The sequence below is a fragment of the Strix aluco genome, chromosome 1 (genome assembly GCF_031877795.1).
Source record: "Strix aluco isolate bStrAlu1 chromosome 1, bStrAlu1.hap1, whole genome shotgun sequence".
In the NCBI taxonomy this organism is placed as follows: Eukaryota; Metazoa; Chordata; class Aves; order Strigiformes; family Strigidae; genus Strix; species Strix aluco.
This window is the reverse complement of record NC_133931.1, coordinates 148,817,984-148,841,431: the sequence shown is the minus strand read 5'-3', so window position 1 is coordinate 148,841,431 and position 23,448 is coordinate 148,817,984. Positions and strand designations below refer to the sequence as shown.

The following is a 23,448-nucleotide window of genomic DNA, read 5'->3' as shown; positions in this document are numbered from 1 at the left end:
AGTACAAGACTCCAGTTTCTTTTTGTAGTGCAGGAATTTAGCAGTGAAAGTTTCTATATGTTTATGGAAACACAGATGCAGTTTTTAAAATACTGGGTAGTGCTTGCATAAAGATATAGAAACATCTGAAAAAATGTTTATTTTTCTGTACATTATTTCAGCTCCAATTAAGTGCTGGTTGGAAATCCTTAGGCTTCTGTAATAGAATATTTCATTCAGGATGAAATGTGAGAATTATAGGCTTGATTCTGCCACTGCTGAAGCCAGTGGCTAAATGCCCAATTTCCTTCAATTGGAGCAGGATCGAGTCTTCTCCAATTGAAGAGTCTTCTCTTTTGCTGAAGGATATCTTGAACTGTCAGTAATCCTTAATCTCTGATTTAAAGCACTTCCATTTGGTAAAGTTTTAGTTCTCTTTCAAGCCTGGAGCCATTTGGCTGAAATTGCATTTGATATACTTTCTGGAAGTCTGTTTTCTGAGTCTGCTTAGGAGTCTGTTTCTGTATTCTTAAATAGAAAAAAATACATTTATTGCAGCCACATCTCTAGATTGTTTGTCTATCATGTTTGAAAACAAAAAAGGTGTATGTGACAAGATGCTTTATCTATGAAGTGGGCTCCATGTGGAACACATTCCCTTAGTCCAATCAGGTGTGTTTGAAGTATATATGTAAAAGGCTCGAAATTCTTGGAAAATAATGTTTTTAGCATTTGAGGTATGATTATTTTTTATTTTTTTTTAGAGAGACAACATGAATTATCAGCTCATAAAGACTGTGTTTCTTAGCTTAGCTTGAGCTCTGAGAAGGTGTTAAAGGCATGCTATTTAACTTGGGTATTGTGACATAAAAAGTGAACCTTGATTCTTTCTGGAGGTTCACCATCTAAAACATAATAAATTGGTCATAGGATCTTTTAAAAATGTGATAAAAAGAAAAAAAATCTTATGGAAATTCAGACTTTTATCATCTAGTTTTCCTCTTCAAGGTTTTTACTGCAGCCAAGAGGAAACACATTTACTTTTCAATAAAGAAGGGTTTGGAATTCTCATAAGAACCCAGAAGTCAGACAGTTATAAGTAGAAGATTAAGTATCACAGGATTTGCAGTAAAATCATGAGGGATGAGAATAGCGTATATATCCAGCAGTGGTTTGCAAAATCTGAAGACCTTTACCTCAGAAAATGTGTATATCTGGGGCTTGATTAAGCTGCTGATTGTGAAATAGTTGTTCCATTAATTTCCAGTAATAGTCTTATGGTGTTCCAGGGCAGAATTTAGCTCGGCAAGTTCAGCTTGAAATGGTGAGCGATAACCAAAAAATTATTGGGAAAGCAGCAAGTAATAGCATGGTGTATTATTTCATGAAATATAATGTGGGCTAAGTCCTGAACTCTTTGCTGGAGCCTTATACAGGTAAATTGTTGTTGAAATGAAGGCTCTTTTCTCTCCCTTCCTTCTGACCCTTTGCTTTGCCTTTCTTTTTTCATTGACTGTGCCTGAAGTCCAACACAGATGTGTTGAGACTAGAGGTAGACAATCACCCATTTTCCAGAGGATGTCTTCTTCCTCAGGCTCCACAAAGTGTTCTATGGAGACTGTAAAACTGTGTAGAGGTGAACAGACTTGCTGCAGATAGGGAGCTGTTGTTAGACCTATCACCCAGCCCCCTAAAGACCTGGTAGAAAAAGTAAAGTTCTGCTTCTGCTTTTCACAGAATCCCTGGAAGAGATCATTGTAGTGTCATGGAAGTACTAGTATAACATCTCTGCGCAAAAGTGTCAGAACTGGGGCTGATGGAGTTACCAACAGAAAGCTTTTGCACAGCTCTTGTTCTAGCAGAGACCTGGGGGGGGGGGGGGGGGGGGCGGGGGGGAGAGCGAATACTCTTGCTCCACTGTCTATTCTTCTTGTAACTAAACCAAGTATCAACATCTGCCCTCTGCAATAGATATTAGTTCCCATATAGTTTTTTTAGATCCTGTCTTCTTTTCCATAGAAACAAAATATCTTTGATATACATGGAGATGGTAGCATCTCCAGGTGATGTTGAGGCTGAAATTATTTTTTGTGTTTATGTTAAACTCTGGTTAGTACTTAAGGCAGCTATTTATGCGTCAAATAACTAACTCTCAATCCGAAAATAGTCCCTGTTCTGTCTGCCCAAAGACCTGATGCCTTCTAATTCCTTGTTAATACGTGGTGTTTTAAGTCTTGTAAAGTTGACCTCTTCTGGCTTGTGTTTTCAGAGAGAAACCTCTAAGACTTTTTCAAAGCTGCAGTTTCTGTACAGTGCCTCAGCTGTGGTGTGCTGGGAAGCATGATGAGAATTGACGTTTTTGACATCTGTGGTTTTCCCTCTTTGCCTGTTGAAGATGTAATACTGTTTACCTGCTTGTTCTGTATCTGTCCCACAGGAACATTTATGCCTCTCCTATAACAACGTGCCAAAGGCTACTCTGTTTAACAAAATTTAGTATATTGCCCCTTTGGATTAAAAATAGAAGTGGTTTCAGAAATGTGAAGACTGGGGGTCTCATTTTTGTCATTGGTGTTACGGGAAGCCCAAGGTTCCATCTCATGTTAGAATTTTATCTTGCTTGTCATACCTCTCCTGATAAGTGAAAATGAACTGAATAGCTTCTCTGAGCTGTCAGTAAATAAAAGCTCATGAGATTGACAGGGTTTCTTTCAATCAATGGACCCTGAATTCATGCACCTTTCTAGGCAGCATTGTTGTTCTTCTATATCCTCCTGTGCATAAGGAACTGGAATTATGATAAGCATGATGAATGTGTCAGACTGCAGTGTCTGGCAGTCTTCTAGAAATTCAGTTGTTTGCTTAGACTTGTGGAAAAGGCGCCTTTCTTTTGTACTTTGTAACTGGAGCAAAAGGTAAAGCAGAAGATAAAGTTGTTTTGGGCATAGAGCTTTCTCCTTCATACATCTTTACCCTTCTACCATCCTCGCTGTAGGTGAAGACGACCCTTCGAGGCAGTGCTGCCTGGCTTCATAGATCTTACCTATGCTAAGACAAGATCAGCGGGCAGATGTTGTCTTTAACCCAGATAATTTGGATATGGTAGTTACGGCTTCTCCTTTCAGCACTATACTGTTTCAAATGTCTGTTCCCTTGATATCTCCAGATGTCTCACTTTCATCTTTATCCTCATGTTGATTAAAACTGGAGTCCTGATCTTGCCATATGAAATCAATACATGAAACAGATACGTGGTTGCCGCTATTGGCCAGTGTCTTATAAGCATCTTGGATGTGCTTTCAGAAGTAATGTAAAGGAGGAAGTAGCAATGTGTTTATGGAACATATCAGGAGAGTACGTCTCATGGATGAGGGAGAGGAAAGAGATCGTCATTGAATTGAATAGACAAGATCATCTGCACAGCAAATTACTGTAATTAGTGACCGAGGGCACTTAATAGCATAACGGCAGAAAGGAAAGAAGTACAGGTATGTGATATTGACAGCAATCTCAAAAGGTTTTATCTTCATGGAGTGTGGGTCAGTGAGATGCTTTGCAAAGGACGCAGAAGACACAGAGCAATAGGACTGGCTGGTGGGAAGGAGCAGCATAAAGATACGGGAAATAAAGCTGAAAATTACTTCATGAAAAAAGAGGAGCAGGAGGGATGACATGTGGAGGGAGACATTTTCAGCTAAGAAAAATGTCTGTAATCTTGCATTTTATTTCTGTTTATCCAGCTGTATCATGTTCTAGGCCAGAACTCTATTTTTCTCTGTGTTTGGAAGGTGCCTTGTGTGCTTTTGTATGCTAAGAAAGCAGTAGATACCATACAGTAGGCTATTATTACCTATGTAATAACAATTTAGGTTTGAAGTAACACGTTAGGTTTTTTTGTCTGTAAAGATTCTTCCACCAAAATCTAGTATTTTTGTACACATGAAAAGGCCATGTGAATTTTTTTCCTTAAGTTGACTAAATCTTCAGCAATGAAATAATATTTTTTTAGTTTATGATTTAGTTGTTCAGACCTTGCTCTAATGGTGAGTTATTTACCTTACAGTTGGTATTTGCAAACAGGAGATGCTCCAGAAGAAGAAGAATGCTGTTTTGGTGGATGGGGTCATCCTAAATGGTCCAATAATGGACTCAAAAGCAGGAGAGAAGTTTGTGGAAGAGGCCTGTAAGATTATAATGGAAGAAGTCATCCAGAAAGCTGATGATGTAACAGAAAAGGTAAAGCCATAGAGTTGTGTTGAGAATTTGTAACGGAGATAATGAACAGTAAATAATTTTTTTTCTAAGCTGTATTTTATTGCACTTTAAGTAGCCTTAAAATTGTTTCTAGTCTGTGCCTGGCTCTGAAATAAAAAGACAGCCTTACAAATTAAGAAAGATCATATTATAAAACCTTTCAATAACATAATTAGCATACATATTTGCCAGAAAATAATGAGTTTTTTCATCTCGGAGTTCAATGGTCACTTTCTTTGAGATGACAAATGGGTGTAGTGTTTTTCTTGTTGGGGGTGAGGGGAGTTACTTGTTTGCTTCTCAGGGGCACTGGTATTGGAGAAGGAGGACTAGTGCATGTGGTACCACTGTGAAAGGGCAATATTATGAGGTTGCTATGGGTTTTGCAGAACCCCTGCTTAAGAGGCTGTATGGGAAGAAGAGCTGCAAATGAATCATGCTTGCCTTTGGGTGTGCACTGGTTGCTCATACCCCTTGGCAGAACAGCATCTGAAAATGCTGTAATTACAAATCCTTACCTAAGGACAGAATTTGACCCACAGGCCTTGTGCTTTTCTGCCTTCCAGCATTCCCCACTCTAATTTTTATGGTCAAGCAATGCCTGAGACACAACAAAACCAAGATCCCATGAGACCAGTTTACCAGAGATATTTTCTGGTGGCATGCTGCCCTGCAATGGGAAGTTTTGTGAAACCAGTGCTGACTGTGGTGCTTACCTTGTACCTTTATAACTTCTTCCTCTTGGCTAACCTGTTCACTGCTGGTGTCTCCTCTCCCTCTCCATCGCTAGGTCTGTGAATGGCAAGCCCCTGAGACATTGAAGCAGATTCTTGACCTGGAAATGAGGGACACTGGAGAATCTCATCAGAAACTCTTGCAACTCTGCCGGGATGTTATACAATACAGCGTCAAAACCAGTAGGAATGTGATTTCTAGTGAAGTTATTTTGTATGCTAACTTAGGAAGACAGAATAATGTTTACAAAGTTCTGTCACCTTTCAGGAGACTGGGAGTGTGAATGTTTGTTTTCTGCCTGCCTATACAAGTATGCAAACATTTGACCCTGTGTCCATTGTTTGACTGAATGCTGGTCACCATAGGTTCGACTAAAATGTGTGTAATCATGGCAAACTAATCGAAAACTAATTCCTGTAATGCCATTGACATCAATGGTAGATTCTGTCATTTTGAAGTCTTGTGAAAATCACCTAGACAGGTATGATATAACAGTCTAGCAAAACAGGCAGGAGAAGGACCTTTGTATGTGATTTCCTTGCTGTCTGAGTGGTGAGGAGTGGAGTTGCTACCATTGCCCTCATACATTCTTAGTGAAGATTAGCCTACATTTACTACTGTTTTTTTGAGCAATAGTCTTATAGGGTGTTAATTTGCTGATAGGCGGTAATTCCTATTCCAGACACTGAGAAGATAGCCTGCAGTGTTTCAGAGACAGTATACCACATGTCTGCAGGATTAGTTTTCTATGGCTAACCTTTCTGCAGCATGTGTATGTTTCAGTTTAATTCAGTTTTAGTGGAAAGGGATGAACAACATCTGTTCAGGAAATAGCGCTGTGGATCAGTAGTTTAGGATTTCAAATGTGGCGTAGTTTAGGCTGTATTTTGGAAAGTGAGGACATTTGATACAGTTAGCTGTGCATTTCCAGGGCATGTTCCCTGCTACAGTCACTGTTGCTACAAAGTAAGACCATAAAATAATTTTGAGAGAGAAAGCATGCCTTTGAAAACCATAGAAAAGTAGCAATATTGATCTACAAGGGGAGTACACTACTAATATGCAGATATAATTACTGAGTTACTAGAAGGTGTTCTGTTTATCTTTTGCAAATTGCCTTTAGATTTTCATTTGTTACACTATGTCATCTTAGAAAGGATATTGTATATAAAAATATACTGTGCAAATAGTCTTTAAGTATAACATTTACTGAAGGCCCAGATAAAATATAAATGAAGCGATACAGTCTACCTGGTTTTGCATGTAGAAGCACTATGCTGTGGATTAAAATTTAGGTGGTGATCCCACTGCTGAACTGACTTGTTTTTATAGTCAACAAGAGTATAGAATTTTCTCATAATTAGTTGTATCTCAGTGTTTCAAGGCAGATAAACAAATTCTCTTAACTTGTCAAAAACTACATCAGGTTTTTCCAAGCTGTTATACTGCGCCTCTCTCTCAGTTTCAGTGGGAGCACAGGCACAGATGCCTGGGATCAACAGGTTCATGTATTTTACTGTTTAGCAAAATTTGGCTGAGCATCCATTGTGGCCTCTGAAGACCACTGTTAAAAGCCACTGTGTATACTCAATTATCAATCCCCCTTTTGTTGTTTTTTTTTTTTTATTTGTAAAACTTGTGAGCAACTGACATTCATTCTGTGCACTACTTACATCTCAAACCTTGTTTTGGGACCTGAAAGTGCTTATTAAATTTACTTTCAAAGAATTGTCTAACCAAAGAAAAGGAGGGTAACTCCAGAAAATATGAATGATGGAGCGAATTGTGGTTTGCGGTGATCAGCGTTCAACTAAGAGGGCCTGTGATATATTCTCTTTTCATGTATATCCTGTCATTGCCCGCTTTTCATCTGTATTTTCAGGTCATCCAAGATTTTTCAATCAGCTGTATGCTGGAATAGATTATTACTCGTTAGTGGCTCGTTTCATTACAGAAGCACTGAACCCAAGTGTGTAAGTGTATCTTTGTCCTCTTGATGATGAATTAGCAGGTTTTTTGGAATAACAGCTTTTTTTGCTCCCTCCCACCTCTGATTTCTGTTTTCAGTGTTACAGAGGAGGTAGGAATTGTGTAGGAATTTGGGAGAGAAAACAGTCTGGATTGGTTGAATAGTTCACCAGAAGGTTGGCTAATCTGATGAGGCCTTTTTTTGTAGTTTGTGAGGTGGGGTTTAAGAGGAGAGATCTTTGTTTTTCAATGCTTTTAAACCTAGACTTTTATCTTACTTAGTGCATAAAAAGGAATTAATCAGACTTACTCAGTTGTTCATTTCCTTTGAAGCATTCTGCATAGCGTTGAATGAAAATGGATTACTTGTCTACTGTTTTCTTGCAAATGTAAAGCCTAAACAAAAAGTAATTGTTGCTTTGAGTAGATTATTATAGCTGAAACTTAAACGTGTGACCTACATTAAAAGCAAACTCTGATGTATTACTTTGAGAGTGAAAGTGTCAATGTGATGCTGTCAGGAAGTAAGCAATTGATCTACTGGGTCAGATCCATAGTGTTTTTAGTGTAGAGTTCTGCTGATGGTGGTCACTTCCTGATAGATTAGAGAAAGGTGCAAGAAACCTTCATCTAGTTTTAGCAATATTCTGTGGCATGAGTTCTGTAGTCTTAATATCAGTCACAATGCTTTTATTTTTGTACAGATATACATATGAAGTATCTCCTGTGTTTCTCTTGGTGGAAGAAGCAGTCATCAAGAAAATGATTGAGTTCATAGGCTGGGAAGAAGGTGATGGTATATTTAATCCAGGTAGGAACAGTTCAGATTTCAAGCTGAGTTATTATAAACCAACTAATACCAGTAATTCCATGAACATTGGATTTGTGTAGAATATTTGAAAATGCATGCAAAAATCCAGTAATGCGCACAGAGAGCTATTTAGTCCGGACTTATCTTACGTGTTTCTAGAAATAAGTCTGTGAATGTGATCATGAATGAATGAAAGCAGTTCTACATTAAATATAATTATGTGGAAATTAATTGTAACTGATGCCCTTCCTGACCTTATTAACAACAATACCAACAGCCTCATTGGATTGAGTCAAACTGGTTGATAGGCAGGGAGCTGATTTATCAGCTAGACACCAACCAGTGGTGCCTGAGGGCACTGATCTGTGTATCCTGCTTATCAGCTGTGGGAGCCAGAGTTTATCTTGGTGGGAGTGTCATGAGCTTAACTCCTTTTAGTTTTGATAATTTTATTAAATGTTACGATAACGCCAACCAAACAAATATTTCTTAAGCTTCTTGATAAGACATGGCTGTTTTGTAAAGTAGCATTCCAGCCCACTGAATTGAAATAACAAAGCGTAATAATATTATTCCACAGGTTATTTGGGTAATGAATTATTAGGCTAGATGTGAAGCTTTTCTATCTAATTTGGGGGTGAGAAATTAAATGAGTAAATGGATTTAAACCCCCCCTCCAAAACCAAAACAAAGTCAGTAATTCTAGCCTAGTAGTAGCAAAATAAATAACTAAATAAACTAAAATTCCCTGGATATGTTTTCACATCAGATTTGATGTGTATTTTCAGTAGAATCCTCGCTTTTAAAGCACAATTGCTTAATTGAAACTTTCTGAGATACTGTCAAAAGATAAATGAATTGTACTTTTTTGTGCTGGTTTTATGTAAGGGTTTTTCTTTTCTTTTGGTCTTGTTCTTTTAAGTGAATAAAGCCCATCCAGATCTTACCTTGCAGATCTTTCAGTTCCCACTCACTGTGTTTTTTTTCTAACAGCTTTTTTCTCCCCATAATGCTCTGAGGCCTGGTTGCCCAAGAGATCTCCTAGACTCTGTATGGTGCAGCCGCAGCTGAGCTTGGTGTGGGCAGCTGAGCTGGCACTGCTTCAGTGTAAATGGGAAGGAGCTGTTGCAGCGTATTCTCTGTTGGGGAGGACTGTTTGAGCACAGTTCTTAATCTTCAGGAAATATCCCCAAAGAGCATTCAAACACACTCTGTTTCTGTGCATGCTGCAGAGCCCAAAGTTCATTTTATGTCTGTAGGTTTTGGGGGAGGAAATAAGCTATGATGGATGCATCTATAGGCCTGCTGTATGTTTGTTTTTTGTTTCTTTTTCCCTAATACGTCAAGCACTCAGACACAGAACAGGTGTTAGGACTGTGGCTAATACAATCTTTGTATATCTTTTTCTGCAGGTGGCTCTGTTTCTAATATGTATGCTATGAACTTAGCAAGATACAAATTTTGTCCTGAGATAAAGGAAAAAGGGCTTTCAGGTTTGCCAAGACTAGTCCTGTTCACTTCAGAAGAGGTAAAAACAAAACAAAAAATGGGTTTTGAACTTTATTTTTCAATGGCTGCAAAACTATATCATTTGCATATTTGATGGGGCACTGGTACAATAAATTTGTCATCAGTGTATGATGTGGAATATTGGAGCTAAGTGGAGAAGTCTGATGGTAAATTTCCCTGAAGAAGCTTCCTTGCTTTTAGAAAACAAACACAGATGTTCCTGCTCTTGGAAACTGCTGATATAAGAATAGATTGTATGTGGGGCAAACCTGAAGCAGAATGCATATGGTGTGTTATGGAGGTCTGCAGCGTTTGATTTCCCACAGCGTAATGTCTAGCAGGAACCATAGGTAGCTTTTGGATGTCAAAGTTTTTTTCTGTAGGTTTAATTTGTACTAAGCTGAGCACTTGTGGACCTGTGAGATGGTGTTCTGCAGCTCCCACTGTGCCCTATGTCTAAATACAGATTGGTTATGGTACAGAACCAAACCTACCATGAAGCATTTTGGAAAAAAATGCTGGATCTTTAGACAGTTCTTCTTTAAAAAGTTGAAAATATGTGGCTAGTTTTAAAGCTTTTGAATAATATCTGTCTGAACTGCCTGTGGGAAATTGAGTTACATTCATATGTTTATTCTGAAGCAAATTTTTTTGTGGCTTTTTTCTCTCACCTGTCTCTCCAATTTTAAGAGTTTATCATTTGATTAGTACAGGGTTGTTAATTCTGACTCCACTGTATAAAGGCCCCGGTAGAAGTAAGAACCTTGTTGTACTAGGAAGTGTATATATAGTTACTGAAATAATTTCAGGTCTTAAGTTTATGCTCCAAACAGTTTGCAGTGTAAATAGATGAGAGGCTTATTTTGAAGAGGCCTGAGGGATGAAGGCGTTGCATAAGTTGTCCAAGACAGCACATATATTTTGGAACTGAATCCAAATGTCCTAAATAAAGGTGTGGTTTTTCTGTTGTGTTTCACCCCCCCCCCCCCCCCCCCCCCACCCCCGGCAAAATATATTAAGCTTTTTTCTTTTTGAAAAGTGTGTATATGAAATGACATGCCAGTTCATGCTTAATCCATCACATTACATCTTAGAAATAGCTAAGGAGGAAAAAGTGAGGCTGAAACATGTTCTGTTAGTGCTTTTGAAATGAAGCACATAGAATTTTTATCATGCAGTAACATTTCATTTCACTTCAAGATTTAACTAAAATGTATACTTGTACTCTAAAACAAACAAGCGTTTAATTTCATGACAAAAGAAATTTTATTTGACCCCCGGTGTAAATTTATTTTGATGTCTTTGCTTCAGCAGAAAGACCAAAAACATAAAACATAGAACTGACTGGGAAAAATAAATTGGTAAATTATTTGTAAGGCAGTGCTCTTGATCTCTAATACTTTCCTTGATTCACAAAATCATGTTGTCTTTTAGTAGTTAGATATTGCGGCTGCCACTTTTAGTGGCACTTTTGGTAGTTAGATGTTGTGGCTATTGTCTAAGATCTCTAGTGTGTACTCATGGTTATGAGGGAGGAGATAGGCATATTCATATATACTTATTTTAGATCCACCTGTACTGAGTCCAAGTTATGTTACTTTTCCAAGTTTGTTTAGTTCAGATATATTGAGAATATGTAATAAATGGCCCACACTGAAGATAAGTACTTAAGTGCTTGTGTCACACAATCTTAATTTTTAATTATTTGTTTTTATTTTGAGCCTTCTTTTTATTTTTTTATTTTTTTTTTTTTAGTGAAGAGGTACTTGGAGGAGCAAATGATTAAAAAAAAATGATCCTGGAGAAGTTAACAATCTGTGTTTGTCTTCAGTGTGATTCAGGCAAACAGTGTTGGCATGTGGGGAAGCCATGAGGCTATAATGAACTGAAAGTATTGATAAGGAGTCAAAACACGTGGCTGCTCAAGGCATTTGTGTCATTTTAGGGCTTGGCTTCAACACTGTGTTCAAATGAAATGATTTTTGCCTTGAGTTGCCAAGTCCCAGAGCTTCAGTCTGGCACTTGGCAGACTGAAAGAGTTGCCTTCCTGTAGAGCAGGGGAATGCACAGACTTGTCAGTGACTTCATTCTTTGCGATGTGGGGCTATGTATTTCTTGTATATTTGTGGATAACATGAAGATGTATGTTTAATACATGGCCCACCCAAGGTCCTCATGTGCTCTGTTTGGCCTTCAGGAATAAAAAAGCTCCTTGTTCCTGCAAGTAAAATACTTAACTACTTAAAATTATGGTGATACGCAACGAACACTATTTATGCTACTACTCCATAGTTCTCATGCTGGACCATTACATAGTGATTCCTCTTGAGACAGTAGCAGTAGTAGAGAAATCGTTATATCCCACTTTCTTGAGGGATGATTTGTGGCTCTGTAGGAGCTGAATACAGTTGTAGTTATAGGTGTTAGCACACATTTTTATCACTTTTTGTTACTTGAGTCTCATCTGAACTTTATTCTGACCCAAGAATGTATTGCATTGGTCTGAAAGGTAGAAATCTGCTAAATTTGAGTTGAGGATGTGTAAACAGTTGAAATGTGCATGCTGATGTGAGCAGTTTTTTAGATGCAATGAAACTAAATTCCTCCCCAGTGCAGCTTGATCATGAAAGTAATAAAGTGAGAGAGCACAACATTAACTCACCATGTCGTCCCCTGTTGAAATTACAATGGACAAAAATGAGTAATAAAACAATCTCATAATAATGTAATTGCTTTATGCAATCATGTTTCTAAGAAACTTTTCAAAAATCAAGGAAATACAGATTTATCTTCTGTTTTAATGAGCAAAGGGGGAAAGTACCTTGCCTTTGCAAACATTATTAGGAAATGAAAACTATAGCTATAGTTAAAATAGTACAGCAGTGCATCTTAAATGCACTGTTCCAATTTTATCTTGTGCTCAAAGGCATTCATTTCTTACACCAAATGGCTACAGATTTAATAATGTGTCCAAACAAACAAAACTGCAAAAGACATGGCAAGAGGACTCTGAACTCATTGTATTTAAAATTATTACTTAAAATTACGTATATAATCTAGATACAAATAATACCTTTTATCTGGATATTTCTTTCTCTTTTTTTGGTAAAGGGAACTATGAACAAGTGAATTAGTTGACACTATTGTGACTGGAGCTGCTAAATGTTCTCTGGTATATTTTTTTCTTAAAATTATGTGGTGTAATTTAGCATAATGGCTTCTAGTAATGATAGCGGGGGAAAAAAAGAAATTGTTGTATGTTTTCAATCAATGTAACTGAAAGACTACTTTTTTCATCAAAGAAAGCATATTCCAAGTCTATGTAGTAGTGTAAGCCTTGTCCCTTTTCTGTCCTACTGAAGACCTGACAAAATTTTCCACGAGGCACAGAAGCACTTGTGGAGGCAAGAAATAATGTATCTTGCAGCCTGTTTTGTTTTGGTATTCCCTTTGTTCTTCTCTTTCTCTCTGCTTTTTGGTATAATCTTTCAGGTGCTCAAGCCTCTTTCATCTTTCTCCCAGTCTTCCATACCATTTTTTATAATAAAAGATATGGTTTAGTCATTGTCTGTTTACTAGTATACTGAATTTGCAGGTCTGTTGCTTTCTCGGTTTGGAGCAATCTGATTATTCCTGGTGATTCATACCTTTCATTTGAACCTAATAGATAGAAATCAGTGATGAAGGCAACTTGTATTTTAAGTGATTCACTAATCAGTTGAAAACATCTCCAAACTTCTACTGAACAACACACAGCCACTCTATCATTGTTACCATTATTGATGTAATTTGGTATAATGTAAGACTAATTATCCACCTATGTATGTTATTATTCTTGTAACAGCCTAAATGAATGAGCCCTAAAGGCTTTGTGGATGTGTCATGTTACAAAATTAAGCTTTCTTAAAACTACCTGATAGTATCAGGTAGTGTCTTTGTATGCCTTTATTTAAAAAGTGGGTGATGGTGGGGGAAACCTTTTTGTCAAAAAGAAGAGCCCTTTGAGATGATCCATCTCATCAAAATAAGCGTGACAGGTTTTAATACCCTTAATATATTCATGCCCACGCATTAAAATATTGTACATTTTTCATAATTACGTTCCGCAGTAACTGCATTTGTGTGAAATCTTTGGAAGAAAATGGAATTAATTAACCACCTGGCTTCACCTCCTGTATGAAAAGTAACAATTCTAGACATCTTCATGGTTGCTGGAGCATGCGTTGTTTTAACTTTTCAGTAATAATGTGAAAAAGAGCCAATTTAATTTTTTGAGAAGAACAGTGATAATCCATGGCTTGGATGATCTTGATTCTGAGAAGAACTGTGTAGTCCTATGAGATGCTGCATGCTCTCAAAACTGACTCCATTGAGTGGGTAGGCATTTGGCATGCTGCAGGTTATTCAGAGTGGTTTTGACATCTAAAAATATCTTCAGATTAAGAAGGTTACTGTATCTTGAATTCCCAGGCTAATCTTGAAGATGGATTAAGCTGAGATCAGCATACTCTTGTTCTGGAATAAGACTATAAAATGCTCTTATGCTGGAATAATAGTATCTACAGTAGAGCAGGTCTTTATAGAGGTGAATGTTGGAAATATGGTAAGATATACCTTGAATATTTGTTTAACAGAAAAAAGCTTGTAAAAAGTACAGAGTGGACTGTGGTCTTGAGTATCCTCACCATTTTACCACATTCTGATTGAATAAACACCCATTTCTAGCATCCTTTTAGCAGGTGAAGGAGCCTCTTCTTTTATGCTCGCTTCACAGGCTTCATATACTAATGCCCTTTATTCAGCACAAAGTAAGAACTGGACTGCATGCATCTGTACTTATTCAAAGAGGTCTCTATGATGAGACGTAGCTAAAATTCTTTGCTGAAATAACTTCATTTTCTGAAAAATGCAGACTGGTCCAGACTGGAGCCTTTTACAAAATCCATATTTACTTCTGAAGATGTGCTGAGTCCTGTCTGAAGTCTGCTTGCTTTCATTATATCTTCTAAGTTTCATGTTCATGTGAACAGACTTCACAACACCGTGATTTTCAGATCCTTTTGCAGAGATAGGGCATTGAAAGCCTTGGCAGTCCCAGTTGTAGCACATCTACAGGCTTTGGTAAGTCTTGGGACTTGAGCTTCTTGATCCTAGGAACAGAGTTTCTGGATCAGGCCAAGGGTCAGTTTAGCATAGTATCCTGTCTATGACAGTGGCCAACAGCTGATGTTTAGAGAAAGCATATAGAAAAATTACAAAGATAAAATGATGGAGGCTTTAGATATATCATAAGATACATCCTAATTAAAGGTCCAGTTTCCAAGGAGTGGTGCTTTTGGACTTTGAGACTTATCGATTGCTTCTAGGCTGTTGAGTTCAATAGTCTTTGGACCTTTCTTCTCATGCATTTCCTAACTCTTACTTATTGATAGTTTTGACTCAGTTCTACTAAAATAAACAATTAATAATTCTTCCCTGACGACACTTCAAAATTTCTACTTTTCATTCTAATGCAGAACTAGCTTTAAAAAAAATTGTATGGAGTAGAGCTTTTTATTTTTTTTAAACCCACATTTTAAACATGGTACACATCTCTTTTTGTCTTATTTTTCCCAGTCTTCAGTGTGTGTCATTGTTAAATACAAGATGGTCTTGGTGCTGCGTAGCTTTGTCAGTTCACTTTCTGTGTTAGAATATGCTGTTGTCATGACTGTTAGCTGCTGTTAAATTAATTTCAGTGTCACTGTTCCCTATGCTAAGAAATTTCTTTCTTTCATTTTAATTGTGTACTTTTTTTTTTTCATGCCTCTTTCATTTACAGTGTCATTACTCCATGAAGAAGGCAGCCTCCTTCCTGGGTATTGGTACAGAGAATGTTTACTTCATCAAAACAGATGAAAGGTAAGCAAGCAAAAGCCATGGCTGTGGTCTCTGAGCCTTTTTAAAATGCAGTAGTGCTGTACATAACCAACCTATTTGAATGTAACTGAAAAAGTTTTAAATCTGTGTCCCTTAGAGGTAAGATGATACCTGAGGAACTGGAGAAACAAGTCCAGCGGGCCAGGAAAGAGGTGAGAGGGGGAGAGCATGAAGGAGAGAGGAGGAGGAGTGTATGCAGACTGTGTGCTTTGTGTCTGAGTGAAAGGAAGAAAAACTAAGAGTGAGTGAAATCTTAAAAATAGGGCAGTTAATGTAACAGTGTCCTTGTTATAGGTGCAATCTGTTTGCCACAAACTTGTGGAACAAGCCAAGACCTCTAGGTGCTACAGTCTTATAAAGGAGAAAAATTCCACAGGGTGTTTGCTACTAATGAAAATCCCAAGCACAATGCTGCTCTGAAGTATTTAGCACATTTCTTCTAGGATTTTTTTTGCCCTTGATCTGTTTTTAAATGGATGCAGTATTTGTTTTCCTTAAATGGCAAATAAAAACTGGGTTTTCAGTTAATTACAGCAGCAATCGCTCTATCCTCTGCAGTGAGCAAGAACTGTAACATGCGGCTTAGTCTCTAAAACTATAATACAAGCTACAAATGCTGAATTTGTTCCTTTCTAGTGTTGTAGCAAGAGTGCAGAGATTCAGTCCTTTGCCTCTTTTCCCCCAGGGACTTTGCCAAACAGAAAGTCAAAGACTAGCATTTGGAAATGTACTGATGTTTATTTGGACAGTATTAACATACATTCCCACAGTCTGTAAGATAGCAGTTACTATAGTCAACATAATTTATTTTAGATAGCTTGGAGGACTGAATGTGAATTCTAAGGTGCGGAGCATCTTCTCTGGGCTTGGTTAGCTCACCTTATTTCTCACTTCCAGTTTGTGCATCAGAGCAATAGGATTCAGAGCTCAGCCCTTAGTCCACAATCTGTGAATACCAAGCAGCTAGTCCAATGTCTGTGATGTGGATGATACCTACCCTGGAATCCTACCTTGGGGAAACCTAATTTTGTGGCTGATAGAAAAGCCAAGGCAGTGCTGTCCTGTCATGCACTGCATGACTTAGAACTTTCACTAAGATCTGATTTAGATACATCGTTTGCCAGACAACCATCCCATCTTTGACCTTCATGTTAGAGAGTAACTATTGATACATGGTGGCCCTACTGACCTAGCAAACTCTCCTGCTTGCCTCTTTCTGTACTTATCTGTGGAGGACAACCTGTACTTTACTCATTTGAGCAAGGTGGAGGGGAAAAAAAGGACTGAAATAAAATGTAGCAAGAGGAGGCAGGCTGACAGGAGAATGAGCTCTTTGCTCTTGCAAAACCAGAATTTGTTTGTTGATGTAATAATAAATTCAATGGTTATTTGAAAGAAATCCTCTGGCATTTATCATTTTTAAAAAAGGTCAACCTCAGTATGATGTTCTGCAATTTAAAAACAAATATTCTATATTAAAATGCTCTGCTTACAGGAGGACACTATTTCACTTGCATTTTAATGGAAGTTACATGTATATTTGAAGGGTTTCATTTCATCAGAGCTTCAGTAAGTGTGTCTGTCCTTGATAAAGTGCTACTTTACAACTTTTACAGAAGGACACTTCAGTGAATTACAGTAAATATTCTAATGACTGTAGACAACAGAGGATGTATTTGCTAGTGATAGAAGCACAAAATGATCACTGACTATGAATAGTAAGAGCCTTAGGTCTCTTTTTAGAGAATTTAGTCAGGAAGATTTATTTAACTATATTGTCAAGAATAATAAAATTTTAATTCCCTTCTTTGTGGGGAAAAAATGTAATGGTAACAATCTTCGGAATTCGTAGAGATCCTAGACTTGTCCCCATATTCAGTCATGTTACCTGCTGGCTGCTGGGGGACCTTTGACTTCAGTGTAGCTGTGGGAGAAAATTGGTGAGAACGCTAACAGAAACTAGATGCAGCAGATACATCTTTGTCTCACTTGCAAGTGTTTTGTACTTGGGCTTAAGGCTGGTTTGTAAGTTTGATTGACTTTTGTGGTAGGCTGTACTAGGAATGAATGATCAAGAAGTGAATTATAGTCTGGTAATTCTTTGTGAATGTATGGGATTAATTTAAATTCATTCCAAGGTTACTTTTCACTGCTGTAGCAGTTTGTAAAGAATTTTAAAAATACAGATAAATCATAATTATGTAACAGTCTTCTACACTGTTAAAGAAGTATAAAACTGTCAGAGTGTAAATGTGAATTAAGCCTGTCTGTCTCTGTAGCAGGTGTTTAAAAGTGGCAACTTTTTTTAAAAAAAATCAGATTTCAGCTGAAGTGAAGATACATAAGACTTGTGTAGAGTGTGATTTTTTTTCAGCTGATGTCTGATTTCAGTGAAGCTACATTGAGTTACATCAGCAGAGAGACTTACATCATCTGAGAGATTTAATTCACTGCAAATGAACACCAGGGATCACAGACTGTACAATTTAATAACAACTTTAGTGCCTCTTCAGTAACTGCATTGTCACGGTGTGGACCAGATGCTGAAACGTGCAGAGAAGTTCCTTCAGCATGTATTTACCAGCAAGTGAGACCACACAGCCATTGCTACAGCTGATACCCTCAATTTCATGGAGTTGCTACAGACTCCACCAACTCTTTTCATTGTTTCAGTTTCTGCTTTTAAGTAGACACAGGCACATACATCTGCAAGGGTATGTGACCTAGTCTGCCACTGTAATTGCACCCCTGCTATTACTTGAATGGGAAAGCAATGAGCAAAGCCACTGAAAGCAAGATGTATGGCTTATGATGGCTGCCTGAGACTGCAACCTGACAAAAGTTTTCCTTATCCCACCTGTCTAACTTTAAAACTGTCTGAGATTTCCAGTGATCTCTCTCCTCACATTCAGTTACCATCTACAGTCCTTCTTGTTTTCTAGACAGGGTAGGAGCAAGAGCGTAGTGCTTTGCTGTAGATGGGGATCAGGCATCGATGAATGTTGCGGTCCTGGTATGTGCCAGTGCTGCCGAAGGCAAATCATCTTCCCTAACTGAAGGTTCCTCTTCACCAGGCAGAGAATAGGGGCATTGTAGAGACAATGCAGGTGGAACCCCTAGAGGGATGAGCTCTTTCCTTGCATGGGTAGCCTGCTGGCTGAGCTAGTAGCTTTATTTTATTTGGCAGAATGGCAGAAAATATGTAGTAAAATGTGGAAGATTGAGAAATGAAAATCAGTGTATAAAGAGAGATGTCAAATATGCGGTATGTTTTGATCTTGACAAAACTAGCATCTGTCAAAACAGTCTGAAGCTGGTGAAGTCTGCCCTGGGATGGTGTTAAGTGGAAATGAAAAATGTTGCTTTTTTTTTTTTTCTTTTTTTAGTCAGCACTTTTAAATGCAGTACCTTCTGCTGGGAAACTAAAATGTAGACTGTCGCATCTTTGTCCTACATTCCTAGACCTTTTTATACTTTAGCTTTGCAGATAAACTGGAGGAAATGAGCAGTGCAAATGACAGTGTTTTGTTTTGAATCCTATTGCAGGGGTCAGCACCATTTCTTGTCTGTGCTACAGCAGGCACAACAGTGCTGGGAGCATTTGATCCTCTGGATAAAATTGCCGATATCTGTGAAAAGCATGGCCTCTGGCTTCATGTTGATGTGAGTTTGTATACTGTGTAGTTTTGTTTAATATTGCTTTTTTATAATTGCTATTTTTCTCGGACTGTTGATGTTTCTTTGTAGAAGTAAGTTGGGCTCGAATAACTTTTTTTTGCATAGAGAACGAATACATTCTGATTTGTCTGTTACATGTGCTGAGAAACAGCAAATAATTTGGTTATGAGAAACAGCCAAAGCTATTTTGTCAGTGTCAGGTTATATTTCAAAATGATTTTAAAATCAGTTTCTTCTTGCTATTCCTAAAAATGCTTCAGGGGTAATTACATACACATATAACATCAGATTCTTTCCACATTCTATTGGAGAACAGACACATTAGAATTGTTGTATATGGTTCATAGAGGTTAAAATAAAGGTATACTTCTGACTGAACCAGTCATAAATTATTCTGTTTCATATTTACAGGTTTGAGTTTTCTGTGGATCTCCTCATATGTTCCTAAATTGTTTAGAAATTTTTCTTTTCACATTTCTTTATAATTTTAGGTTTGGATATTAAAATCCATTCATAATTTTTGGGGGAATAATCATTGAGCCTTTTTATTACCTGAAAAAGCTGTAAATGTATTTTTTGAAAACTAGGTCGCTTCATAATTTCTAAAATTGTATTCTCTTTATAATTGCAATGCTACAAATCAAGAATGGCTAGATAAAAGCCATGAAACAATGAGAGAATTTGGAGCAACATTAATGGAGACTTTTAGACCCGATCTAAACTTTTGAAGTGTTTGTTTAATGTTGAGTATGTAAAGAAAAATCACACAGGCAGCAATGTATGTTTCAAAGAAACGTCTCGCATAATGTGTGAGTCAAAAGAGCTTTCTTATTGACTTGGAGACAAAGATGCAGAATTTAGCCCTAGTATTTAAAGTGCCTGCAAAGCCTCCTCATGGCTGTGTGCTGGTGAGAACAACCCAGCAGATTTTCAGCAGAAGTGCAGCATTCACATTAGGTGCTAATCTCTTGCATGTCTGCTTGTAGCTGGTGGAAAGAGGGATGTATTCAGAATCTGTATTGGATCTTAGGTGAGTTGAATAGACAGGGCTGGAGACACCTGCAATGACTGTAGGAGGACAATGAGTAGTCTCCTAACATACTCCATGTAGCTGAATAACTAAAACCACGTGGGATGAGCCTGGGCCATATTTTGAACTATATACTTATAGGCAGTTGATAGTGTTTTGTAAAGAATTAACTTCTGACTTTTGCCTCATGTTAAACTAAGGTAAAAATGCCAGTGAATATCTTAAAGTTAATTTGCTGTTTGAATAGTGACTGTAGTTGTCAGATGTTAATTGATTCCTAGTAGAAGGACAAATGTCTGGTAATAAATTGGGTTTATGGTCTTGGAAGACCATTTGTTCTGTTAAGATGTGATTCATATTACGAACCTCTCAGTGGTTCTCAGGAGTTCTGTCAGTATTTTTTCCATCTTTTCTTTCACCCTATATGAAGAGTTGAGTGGATAGCTGCTTCTTTATTTTTTGTTTAAAGTTTCTAGCTGTATTTATATGAGAACAGAGTATGGGGAAAAGACTGAAAGCTTTCCACGTAAGTGGCATTAGGCATACATGTACATACAAATGTACTATGGTAAAATGAACAGATTGTAATTCATAATGTGACCCTTTTTTCACTCACAGCACCATTAAAAATAGGTTTGCTAGAATAATATGTGAAAAGGTACAGTGAGACCAGGCATCTGCCATTCAGAGAGAGTGTACAAGAAACATAGTGAAGAGTTGGATTTTTTTTCTTTGTTCTTAGGCAAGCCTACCTCCTTCTAGCCTTATAGGCAAGAATATAATATTTTTGAAAGCTTTGAGGATCTACATTCCTCTGAAAGGCCTGGCTTCTGGTTGAATGATTTACATGTTATGCACTCTGAGTTACAGCAAGTGAGTATTGCTGTTTGGGCCTGCTGTAACTTTGGAGAAAAAAAAAGATACAGTACAATTAAAGATTAAAAAACATGGAAAGTCTCATCTAATTTAGGCCTTTTCATGTATCATGATGGGAATCAGGATTATCTACTGCAAATGGTCTCAAGAGCTGTTTATAAGAATATCTTACATGAATGTCAGTGGTGTTATTTCCAGATTTACACTGATGTGTCTCATTTCAGAATGTTTTCTGATCCTGAAAATTGATATGTTTGCCTTAGGGAGACTTTTCATTAAATACGAAATGATAAAGCTCATGATTCTTAGGAGGGGCAAAAGGGAGACTGTTAACATAAAATCTGTGGGCTTCAGGAAGATAAATTTCAATAAAATCAGAAATAGTAGATAAGCTCTCACATGGAGACAAACCTAAAGAGGAAAAGGGAGTTAAGGAAAAAGCTGTTTTAAGCATATAATACCAATGAGCCCAAAGTGTCTCAGCTGTCAAGCCATTCAACAGTCTAAGTGCAGAGACTATAACCAGGCTTATTTTGTGCATGTTACAGTATTCGTACAGGCATTCCAGTTGCTTATTGCATTCTATCATACATCTATGATGCCTTAATGACTTGTTTTGCATCATCAATATGCGCTCAAGCTCCAGCACTTATGTATGTCATGTATTGTGTTCGTGTAAATTTAAATACTATGTATGAGTATTTCTTCCCTGCTAGTCCTTACTTTGACTTTTTTTCCTATGGCTAGACCAGTACAAAAAATTATGTTTGACCTATTAGACTGTGCTTAGGTAGTTAGTTTAATGACACTGTAGACACTGTGATTCCTGTCGTTCAGCTGTAAGCGGCTTGTTGCACATGAAACACAGTAATTTTCTTATACCTAGTTACCTGTTACATTGCATGGGACACAGGTGATAATCTTTGTGTTTTGAGCTACCCTGCATTGCTGTCAGCTGAATCTGTCATAAACAAAATGTGTCAATCTAGTTTGATCAATCTACCTTCCTTCTGTAGTTTCATGGCTGGAGGACAAACAGTTAACTTTATTGTGTCTTTGAAATATCTCATCAGAAAGCCAAAGAAACATGCCAAGCTGCAGCTGTGCTAGTGAGTGAAAACCTGGCTTGAAAAATCATACCCAGAGAGAAGTTACCAGTGGTTCACTGCTGAAAGGAGAGAAAATTTTGAGCAGGATTCCACAAAAATCCATCCTAAGTTAGAAGTTATCTGGTATTTTCATTAATAACTTGGATGAAAAAGATTATGCTGACTAAATTTGAAAATAACATAAAACTGCTGCAAGAGGCAGTGGGAGGACAAGATTAGAAATCAAAGAGATCTTGACAGTTTGGAGGAAAAAAGTGGAAAAACTAGGCTACAGTTCAATAAAGATAGAGCTCTAAGTTTAAGCTGTAATAATCAACTGCACAAACACAGGCTGGGGATTGCTGGCTAGATAGCAGATCTTCAGAAAAAGATCTGGGTTTTGCAGTACATCACAAATCAGCAGTCATAAGCATTTCCAAATAAGGTTAAATGTCTTTCAGAATTGAACAAAGAAGATATATAAAATAATTCTCTCTTTCTGCTTGGTGCTCCATCTGCTTTATCTAGATTGTGTCCAAATAAAAAGCTGCATTGCAAAAAGGTCAAGGACCTACAGGAGAAAGATTAGAAAATAGTAGAGCAGTGAGGATAAACAGAACCATATCTAGAAACTATGACCAATGAGGAAAGGTTGAAAGCACTGATGTTATTTAAACTAGAAAATACGTAATAGTCTATGGATGCTTTAAAAGCTGCTGCAAAAAGAAAAGGAACAATCTGTTCCCCTGACCACTGCAGGTATGACAAGTGGTAACAATATTTAGGACTGACAATTTAAATCAGTAGGGTTGTTACAGTTAAACACAAATTAAGTGGTTAAGTTGTGCAGCCTCCATCATTAGAGGTCTTTAAAACCAGACAAAGCCAGTGATTCTCAGTCTTAGGTGCCTTCTCACTAATTTTTGGGGTTTTTTTGCTAGCCCTGGATCCCTAAGCAGTTGATCTTTGAACTGGATAAAGCAGTATGGAGCACAAATTCATCTTGTAGCACTGTGGCTTGAGAGATTGAGAGGTGGTAGAGATGCCTGGACCTCCAGTATTATCATCCTTCTCTTCCAGATCTCCAGCAGTAATTTTTAAAACAAAGGCAGAAAGTAGTGCCAATAGTGCTGTGGAGGCAGCAATTGCTGGTGTCTATCTGTACATTATTTTTCACTTTGATGCTAGTCACAAGCTGGGTGTGTTCATTGATTAATAATATCTAGAAAAGACAAGTGTTTGCCAGAAGTGAGATTAGTATGACTGACTCTGGCTTTGGGTGTGGCACACTGTTGAGATGGCCTCCTGAGGGCCTTTCTAGTCCTGTTTTTCAGAGACAATGTGAAAATGTCAACGTTTTCAAATACCTTTGGATGCAGATCTATTATTTTTATTATTTATTCAATTTATTATATTTATTATATTTCAATGGATTGCTTATCAGTTATGAAAATCAGGGAATAACTTATTGACTGTTTTGAATGAGAAGGGTGAAATTTGTCTATGACTAGGAAGTTCAGTTTGATTGTCTTCCCATAACATGGCAAATTTGGGCTAGCTGGGGAAACCCAGTTTCAAGTTATGGTTCTGCCACAGGATTA

General features: G+C 37.5%; 1 protein-coding gene across 6 annotated transcripts in view; it reads left to right on the top strand.

Moving 5' to 3' along the window:
* GADL1 (glutamate decarboxylase like 1) overlaps nt 1–23,448 on the top strand; it is an 88,091-nt gene that overhangs the window by 7,327 nt on the left and 57,316 nt on the right. For 2 of the 6 annotated variants that reach the window (XM_074839245.1, XM_074839265.1), the window contains exons 2-9: nt 4,043–4,215; nt 5,024–5,150; nt 6,851–6,941; nt 7,641–7,747; nt 9,160–9,275; nt 15,078–15,157; nt 15,273–15,327; nt 18,722–18,838. In XM_074839245.1, coding sequence (XP_074695346.1) covers nt 4,043–4,215; nt 5,024–5,150; nt 6,851–6,941; nt 7,641–7,747; nt 9,160–9,275; nt 15,078–15,157; nt 15,273–15,327; nt 18,722–18,838 — 866 coding nt within the window. Of the gene's footprint in view, nt 1–3,349; nt 3,468–4,042; nt 4,216–5,023; nt 5,279–6,850; nt 6,942–7,640; nt 7,748–9,159; nt 9,276–15,077; nt 15,158–15,272; nt 15,328–18,721; nt 18,839–23,448 lie in introns of those variants that run through there. The other 4 variants (XM_074839256.1, XM_074839282.1, XM_074839274.1 and 1 more) reach the window with 4 other exon arrangements.